Source organism: Chenopodium quinoa, unplaced genomic scaffold, assembly GCF_001683475.1.
Source record: "Chenopodium quinoa cultivar QQ74 unplaced genomic scaffold, ASM168347v1, whole genome shotgun sequence".
Lineage (NCBI taxonomy): Eukaryota > Viridiplantae > Streptophyta > Magnoliopsida > Caryophyllales > Amaranthaceae > Chenopodium > Chenopodium quinoa.
Genome location: NW_018743159.1, coordinates 38,231 through 48,230, shown reverse-complemented (window position 1 = coordinate 48,230; position 10,000 = coordinate 38,231). Strand labels below are relative to the sequence as shown.

Genomic DNA, 10,000 nt, shown 5'->3' with positions numbered 1-10,000 from the left:
TTTTCCCTCGCTTTACAATATCACATCTTGCTTCTTACAACTCCAAAAAGTATTTTAAATTGACACATTGATAAGTTTCCATGAGAAGTCACAAAATCCAACAAATACTGGTGATCACAACAGGCCAAGTTCAACTAGCCTTTTGATCAACTTAACTGGACTTGTTAATTATGCTAAACTCAAGTTTGAAACAAGCTTAAACCAAATCAACTTCAGGCAGATCAAGGGTTGGAATGTTGGATTGACTCATTAAATTATTCTAAGCTACATAAAGTTATTGTAAAATCCAAAAGAGTATTGTTAAAAAACAGAGGTGAAGGGGACTGGATACCTAGTCAAAGTTGTAAAACCAGTCCCAGAACCCTTTCTATCAGCCAAAGTCTAGTTCATAATGAGCTCGTCGAGATTTTTAGAATTTATTTTTCCTACACTTATTGCTATGTACTCTTTCACTTTTGGTTATTTTAAATTGAAATGTAACAATATTGATGCAACAAACTTGCTCATTTTAAAAATTAACTTCGTTTTACTTTCTAATGCTCTTCTGATTTATCCCATAAGTTGCACCCTTCTTCCTTTGTACTCCCTCCGTTTCTTTTATTTGTCTTGTTAGCTTTTTTCACAATTCTCAATGCAATATTGTAATAACAGCTAAGAATGTATTACAAAAATTATAAAATTTATAATGGTTCAAGCCATTATAGTCTTTCTAATGGTGTTCTTCCTTCACTTGGAGCTCGTAGAAATTGTGGTGTTCACTATGAATTTGGGAACTACAAATTCAGAAGAATCTAACTAGAACATAGCTACAATTTGAAGACTATATATTCCAGAAAAAAAAAAAATTAAGCTGATTCCATTTATCTTAAAAAAAAAAAAAAAACAAATTGTCATATTTTAAAATCCATCAAAGCAATTAAATGGCCCGTGAAGGTTCTCAAAAACCACAAAAAATACATTGTCTAAGCAACTAAATAAATGATATAAAAGAGGATAAAAATACAAGTCTAATTGCCAAAATTAGTCCAACCCTGATCACTCGACCCAAAACTAGTCCAACCCTGATCACTCGACCCAAAACTAAACCATATTGAAATTGGGAAACACGATTGTAACCCGAACAAAAATTTGATCTGCTGCCTTAAATTGACAATTTTGATGACTATCATTGAATATCTATAACAACATACTAAAAAGCATACATTAAGATTATATTTTATACTAGTTTCAAACTTTCAACCACTAAACTGAAAAATATTGACCCAGAACTTACAAACCCAACCCGGATATTTCTAGCACCCGAGTATGACCAAATCACTTAGACTAACTGACTCAAAAAAACCCAGTTCAATTGACCAATTTTACAACATTTACTAGCTTATAAGTTGACCATTAGTTTCTGTTTTGGACTTGAAATTGAAACAGGCTTAGCCATTTTTAGAGGTTCAAACCTTGATACTAATTTTTTATTACCCCTAACACAAATCAGGAGTTCATAACTTTATTAAGCTAGTTAAAATCCCAAATTATAAGCATAATTCATACGGAGTAATTCATAACTCATAACATCAACCTTAATTAAAAGCCAAAAATCACACAGAAAATTAAAACCCACAAAAATATTCAATTCCAAACAACCTGAACTAATGTAGTAAAATTACTCTAAAACCCCAGATCAGTTCTAACATATTACATGCAAAAAACAACACAAATGCTCAAAAAATTCAAAACCCAGATGAAATTTCATACTAAAAATCAACAAAACTATACAAAGAAAATAAGATTAAGATTAAAGATTAAACCTATAACGATGATTAAAGGGTGAAACAGTAGAACGATGGAGAAAAGCACCACGATTGCTACGAGCTCCAAGTGAAGGAAGAACACCATTAGAAAGACTATAATGGCTTGAACCATCAATTGAAGTTGGGTCAATTTCAACTTCCATAATATTTTTACCACAAATTGGAGAATTAAACCATGTTTTCATCTCTCAATTTAGCAATTTTTTCTCTCTCCTCTGTTTCTGTTTTTTTTTTTTTTTTTTTTTTTTTTGGTAATTCAAAATACCCTGTTTTCTGCAATATTGCTACTGTCCGAGTTCAGTGGTACGGAGTATCATTTTTCTGGCATTGTTTTTGTAGGAAAAGTAGAGAATTATTTTTTTGACTTAAGTCTGAAAAATACTTTTTTTGTTTTATTCTTAAAATAACCTTAAATGGGGTATATTAAAGGCTGCCTTTTAAGAAATAATAATAATAATAAAAAAAATTAAAAAATGGGTATCAATTTTTTTGACTTGGGGTCTAATGGGCGGCTATCTTAGTTGAAATGAAATTATGAGGAATCTCAGAATAATGGCATCGATGGACTTCCATGTTGCTTCCATTAAGCCGAATTTTATTTGGGTAATGATTCCATTCTAAACTCGAAAACATAATCTTTTCAAAAAAAAAAAAAAAAAAACTCAAAATCATAATTTACTAGAATTTATTTAAAATCACGTGTTTTTCGTTATAATAAGTACTGATATAAAGAATCTAATTTGAGTTATTGTCAATGTGTGTGAAATGTAATTGTTACGTACGTTAATTTGTAAGTTCTTACTGATATAACTACTCATTGATAATCGGAGAAAAAAACTGTGATTATTGTATTCAGTAATATAATTTTGTTAAGAAAAATAAATAAAAATGCATGCTTATTATTAATTTATAATTAAGCAAGTATAAAAAATGTATTTGTAATTGATTGGGAGTATTGTGGAAATACTATTGAAACAATTAATGTTTGGTGAGAAGTGTCTTTCCTCTTATTAGAAAAATATGTAGTGTAGACATAGGCCAATTAAGGACTGGCATATATGAGTTGAACTAGATCCCAAATTTTGGAGTTTGTGATGAGCTATTAATACTCATATCTTTTGGGTTGATTTTTCGTAATATTAAATGACACCGTTACTAAATCTCTACTTCTATTAAAAGTAACATGAAAGGATTTATTATTTGATAAGGTAGATTGAATTGAAACCAAATCTAATCTAGTAAAGGGTGTGTGCTTGAATGGGTTCATCGTATACATTGATTGTGAATCCATGTTTAAGGTTAACGAACTCTTTATAAAAAGTAATGTAACGTACGGAGTACTAAACTTTCTACTTCTTTTATTTTCTTTTACTTATGAAATAAAATTTAGGATGTGTATTTTTAGGATGTATTTAGAGAAGGTAAACAAGCGACATTATCAAAATAATTTTAATGTCGAGCTAGGTATTCTGCATATAAATTAATATATTGTATGTCATGTGGTTGTGTTGTAAGTAAAATAAAATGGATAAAGCGTGTGTTACAAATTAGAATTTTTTTTTTTAATTTTTAAAAGCACATTGAATGTTTTATTCATCTTCAATTTCATTTGACAAATCTAAAATACGAGAAAATTCCAAGTCCTAATCATGTGATTTTTTTATTTGACCCATTAATTATGTGTATTATTGCAACACAGTATAGTGAATTGAATCTACAAGAAGTTGTTTATTTTGTGTTGGTAATTGGTTGATGAATTAAAAAAATGGAATAATCATGTGATTTTTTATTTGACCCATTAATTATGTGTATTATTGCAACACAGTATAGTGAATTGAATCTACAAGAAGTTGTTTATTTTGTGTTGGTAATTGGTTGATGAATTAAAAAAATGGAAAATTGAATTTCTTAGGAATTAGATGCATTCATGTCAAAGTAGAAATGTATACATGCAACGTAACCCAAAAAAAAAATTGGCATTTACAAGTACATAAATTTCGTAGGCATTGGAACTTGAAAGAATTTTAATCAAGATGGCTAGTAGAGTAGGAAGTCCTAATACATCACCGTTAGACACAAACAAAATTGCATAACAGCCTTTTATATTAAGATGTGTTTTTTTAGAATGACGTAATATTTATGAGATCCTTTGTAAGACAGTTTTGTTTGTTCAAGGTATTGAACCCATGATCTCACTCTAAAATACTACACCGCCTTTATATTTTTATACTGAGTAACAATTATGAAATTAATATAGATATATCCTAAAATTGGGCCTTCTAAAATTTAATATCGAAGTCTGTTTTGTCGATCACTTTGCACATCACAAAATCGCTACTTGGTTAGTCTCCTCAAGTCATACAAATACGTGCGTGCAAATACATCTATACATGTATTATTTTTAGGGTGAAAAAGTCAACTTAATAAGAAACCAGTTATCTATCTTTCTATAATAAATGATGATTAAGTTTTGAATAATACAAAACCTATTGTTACAAATTTACCTAATGATTTCTATACGAGGATCATATTGTAATAATAGCGTCTTGTAATTTTAAAAAAAATAACTTTTTAAATGACTACTTTTGTGAGTCATTGTAAACCCTGCAAGCATGTGATCATATCTTAATTTCCCTCTCTCTTTGATCCATCTTACGTATCAGGTGTTTTTTATGATGGTGAGATACCCCGATAATCTTATAATTAGGAATAATTTTCACGCTGGTCAAATAATTCATACTCAAACTCAATTAAACCTGAATTTAGACTTCTTAATCCAAAATAAAATTCATACCCAAATACCCAAAACACCCAAGCTTTTGTACGTGTTGAAATACACGTAATGTTCCAATCTAAACAAGCCGGACGATACTTGATCAACTCAATGCAATTACCATTTTTCATGTCAAATTTCATATACACATAAATGCAAACAATTTCAATTGAAGTGCAAAGTAAAAAATTACAAATCACAAAAACGACGACAACAACAACAACGAAGAGGTACCTATAACGGGGATCAAAAGGGGCAACAATGAAGCGGCCAAGGGCATTACGGCGATTGCTACGTGCACCAAGAGAAGGAAGAATGCCATTCGAATAATGGCTTGTTCCATCTATTGAAGTTGGAGCAACATCACTTAGTTTATCTGCACATACTGAACTCTTCCAAAAATTGTTCATTTTTACTCCCAAAATTTTTTCTATATATTATTGTTATCTACTTCTAATTCTCTCTCCCTTTTTTTCCCAATATTTCTTTCTCCCATTGTTCATTTATATGTCTAGTGGTTTTTTCAAATAATACAGCTATTTTCTTTTTAAATTTGTGAGATAAGTAACTAACTCAGATCATCTTAACTTAAAAAATAAAAAAGGGGAGGTTTTTCTGATAAACTATTGTAAATGATTGAGTTGACTTCTCCCAGACAGGTAGGTGTTAACTGCTGCTAAGTCAAGCTACAAAGAAATTATTTACATATAATGTAAGATTATTAGCAATACGTAATTATTAGTTTCTCTGTCCCCTATTTATTTGTTTGCCCCATTGCGTTTAGTGAGCCGTATTTTAAAACTTTGAACACATATTATCACAATCGTGTTAGATTTTGCTCGGAAGATGCCCCATTTTCTCATGATGAGAAACAATTTGTTTCTCACATAATATTTTCGTAAATAAACCAGCAATAACTTTATTCAATTAAAGTTGTTGATTTATTCACAAAAATGCCCCCATGAGAAACAAATTTCGTTTCTCACCATGAAAAACAGGGAATTTCCCTTTTGCTCGATTTGTTTCAATATCTACAAAAATGTTTTAAGTCGTGTCCAGGAAGCTAAGGGTATGTTCTTATTTATTGAACTGAGTTGATCGAAATGAACTGAACTTAATATTTTATGAGAGAAGGAAATTAGGAACTGAACTGAAAATAAGCTGAAGAGAACATGCCCTAACTATTAAGAGCTAAGAAGGGAAACTTACAGAAGCAATGTTCTAAAAGAGTTGCTTTTTATTAATGTTAAAAAATAAATTATATCTATATTATCTTTCAAATGAAAGTTAAACTCGGTTGTCTTAATTTTTTTTTAAAAAAAAAAATTAAACTCAATGTCAAACAAATTAAACATTCAGCTCGCGACCAACTCGTTCAATTAATACCCACAAGACAACTTATTAATATATATTTTTTTTAGGCAATATGCAAAGTTGTCTAAACTTCAACAAGAGGTAGTCAAGAGCATTTGTCTAATTAATACTCTAATTAGGTCCATGGGAGCAACTTATATGTATTCTTTTCTTACGTTAATTTTTGGGTTTTGCATTGTACAATAATAAAACCTTAAAAATTAAAATAATGACGATTAATTAGGAGCAAAATTATTAGATTATGGAAGCTGTGTGAGCTAATAATAATATTTGAAAGAGCATTAGCAATGTCCAATAGTTTATAAGTGCGTGTCAATCTAATGAAGATGGTAAGTAGGAGGAAGTACTAAATGAGGTTTGATATTGTATATGCAAGTGCATAACATGGCAAAATTGTAAATAAAGAGCCACTTTATTGTAACGGTTTGTGGAAATGGAGGGAAAAGGTGAACGGAATAGTAAAAAACTTGTAACGGTGTGGGACCCATAGCTGATTAAAAAAAAAACAATTCACCCTTCCCCACCAGTTGTACTTCCTGAGAGAGAGACCCACTGTAATTTTGAAAAAAAGAAGCTTCTTCCTCCAAAAGTTAATGTCGAAAAGCTGACCAACTTTTCTTCCATTGTTGAGCTCCAAAAAACCTTAAAAATGGAGTTTAAAAAATAAAGAAAAAGTTACAGTATTCTCAGTTGGAGTGTAATGGAGTATCTGGAAAGAACTGAGGATATCGAGCGGTACAACAACGGTGGTGAGTTAGGTCCGAGCATCCCAGAGGCCGTAGATGACGACTGTGGAGAAGTGGACTGCGCAGCGGCATTGGAGTTGCTTTTAAATCAGGTGACTATTTAATTGCTTAAATTTGGATATGTAATTCTGGGTTTGTCTGAAAATTGGGGGGAAGGGGGAATAAGTGTTTGTAAATTTACAATCGTATGAAAAGTTGCATAATTGACTTCGTTGTGCTGCGCAGTTGTATGAGAAATTTGCAATATATACATGTAACTTGATTGGTTGTATTGGTATGTCATGTAATTGCTCAGAATTGCATTGTCCTCCCTGTAGTCAGTGCTCTCTGTTAGATGATCATGTACTTTTCGTTTTACTTATTACGACTAGTTGTGTGAGTATATGTTATTGTTAAGTGCTCAAAATTTTTAGACCTAATGTTTAATGCTGACCTTTGTGAGGTGAATGTATTATGTTATGGTGTACTAGGTAATTGTAGGGGAGGAGTCCTTTAAGACTCCAACGAAAGGGAAGGGCAATGTCTCCATCATTATTCAGATTGAGGAGGCTGGTGAAGTGGAGATGGATGTTGCTTTGCCACCTCCATCCATTGGAATGGTTTTTGAGTCCATGATAGAAGTGGATAAGTATTTCAGGGAATATGGGCAGCAGAATGGGTTTGGTGTTGTGCGTGCAAGCGGTGCAAATAATGGAAAAGGGGCAAAGAGGAATTGTAGGTGGACATGTGAAAACTATGGAAGGCCTGGTCGAAAGAGGAAAAAGAGTGAAGTGGGTTTAGTCACAGATGCTCAAATCAGTGAGGATGAAGAGTTGTGTCCTAAGCGAAAGTCAAAAAAATGTGAATGCCCTGTGTTTGTATATGCACATGTGAATGGTGTAGGTCAGTGGGAGATAACAAAGGCAAAAATGGAACATGATGGGCATAGTCCAACCCCTAGTAAAGCGAAGAGTATAAGTAAATTTCGAAAGAAGTTTTTGGTGGAAAATCCCCATATTGTGAAGCAGCTATTTCAAGAAAGAAGGGCAGGGGTGCCAGTTTCTACTATTTACAGAAGTATGGCTCGGCACAGGAATGGGTTGGAGGGGATGCAGTTTGAGCAAAAAGACTTACATGATGAAGTGTCTAAGGAAAGGAAAAGGGTATTTGAAGAAGGTGATGCAAAAGCCATGTTTTCTTACTTTAAGAGAATGGTAGATGACAATTCAAATTTCTTTCACACATATCGAGTTGATGAAGAAGGAAGGCTTAAGGATGTGTTGTGGGTAGACGCAAGGAGTAGGGTGGCTTACGAAGAGTTTGGGGATGTAGTTGTATTTGATTCCACTTATTTGACTAATGAATACAAACTTCCTTTTTGCAACTTTGTAGGAGTGAACCATCATGGGCAAACCATTCTTTTTGGATGTGCGCTTGTCACCCGTGAGAATGCTGAGACTTTTGAATGGGTGTTCTCAAATTGGCTTCGATGCATGGGCGACACAGAACCTATTGGGATCCTTACTGACCAGGATCCGGCAATGAGGAAAGCTCTGAGGTTGTTATGAAAGGAACAACCCATAGATGGTGCATTTGGCACATCATTAACAAGTTTGGAAAGAAGTTAGGCAAGCATTAGAAGTACCAGGAGCTGAAGGAGGCGCTGAAGCATGCTATTTATGATAGTCTTGATTGTGAGGAATATGAAGAACGTTGGCGTGACGTTATTAAGAAATTCGAAGTTGAAGATGATGAATGGTTGGCAGGTAAGTAAATGTGAATGTATTTGCAAACTAAGTTTAGTTCATCTGTTAAAATTTAGTTGAATTGGAGACATATTTTGATTCTAGTTTAGTTTTGTGTTGGTGTTTTGTATTTTGAAATGTTGTCTTCGAGCAAAATGTTTGTGTTGGTGTTTTGTAATATGAAATGCTGATTTTGTCATTTTTATATTTTTAATTTTTGGAGTCATCAATTTTGCAGCAAGTATGTCTGGTTTTAATGTAATTTTAGTAATTATAATTGCTGTTTGTCAGGCTTGTATGAAGAACAAGCAATGTGGGTTCCAGCGTTTGTCAAGCATTTGTTTTGGGCTGGGAAAGCATTCACAGCTTCTTTGATGGATATCTAAGTAGACACACCCTGCTGCATGAATTTGTTGAGCGTTACGTTGAGGCTCTTGAGGTTAGAGCTACAGCTGAAAAGAAAGCTGATGATAACAATGCGAGATATGTGAGGAAGGCTTACAGTGACTTCCCAGTTGAGCTTATATTCCAGAATATCTATACCGATGCAAAATTTAAAGAAGTCCAGCGTGAATGTAGCCGGTCCCTTTATGTTAGTCGAATTGAAAAAGGACTTGTTTCTGAGAGTATCATTGAGCATGTTGTTGAGGATAGAGTTTGGTACAAGCCGAAAAACTGTACGAAGGAGAAACCTTCAAAGCGGAAGCGGAGATACAAAACAACCTTCGATTGTGTTTCTAAAGAAGCTAGTTGCGACTGCAAGCACTTTGAATGCCACGGTATTATTTGTCGTCACATCATCAAGGTTTACGAGCTGAATGATCACTATGAGATACCTGACAAATTCATTCTTAGGCGTTGGAGGAAAGATGTGATTAGGAAGCACACAAGGGTTAAGGTTGCTTACCATGACCCAAACAAGACTGACGAGGTTTGTAGGTATGATAAAATGATGGTCAAGTTTGGTTCACTTAGCACGAAGGCCTGTGTTTATAAAACCACAACTGATCTAGTGATCCAAAGCCTGCAATTATTAGAAATTCAAGTGGATGAAAAGCTATCGATGATCAATGGTAGTAACGCACAAGGAGAAGGATGATGGGAGAAGGGAACTCCTGTTACCCCTTCCACACAGAGACAAGGTAGCTGCTCTGAGGTACCAAAGGATCCCCCAATGCCAAAGAGGCCTGCTCACAGAACAACTGCTGTGAGATTCCCTTCTTGTGTTGAGAAGTCTACAAAAGGGGGTAAGACAAACAACAAGAGAAATACAAAAAAATCCTCAGAGGTTGAAAATGATTCACAGTGTACACCTTCATATGCTACACCTTCATATTCCCAGGTTATCTTCCGTTTAGTATTTTAAGTTTTTTTATGGTTGTTTGATAGTTTGCAATGGGTTTGTGTTTTATGGTGTGTTTTGTTGGTGTGTCTTGTTTTGTCTATTGTAGATGGGTCCACCACACGGTTTTGTGTTTCCTTACAGCCCCCACTCTAGGATGCATCCAGATGGTGGATGCTGATGGATCAATAGGGTATTTCACTGGTGTGCCAAGTGCAAATACCCCCCATACTCCA

The 10,000-nt window shown here is 33.5% G+C and overlaps 1 protein-coding gene across 1 annotated transcript; it reads left to right on the top strand.

The window, feature by feature from the left end:
* The first annotated feature begins 6,652 nt into the window (after positions 1-6,652).
* LOC110732170 (protein FAR-RED IMPAIRED RESPONSE 1-like) lies at positions 6,653-9,521 on the top strand. The gene is made up of 5 exons (XM_021912079.1): positions 6,653-6,790; positions 7,169-8,235; positions 8,364-8,443; positions 8,714-8,747; positions 8,789-9,521. Exons 1-5 carry the CDS (start codon positions 6,653-6,655, stop codon positions 9,519-9,521), a joined length of 2,052 nt encoding a protein of 683 aa, XP_021767771.1.
* Positions 9,522-10,000: the final 479 nt, after the last annotated feature.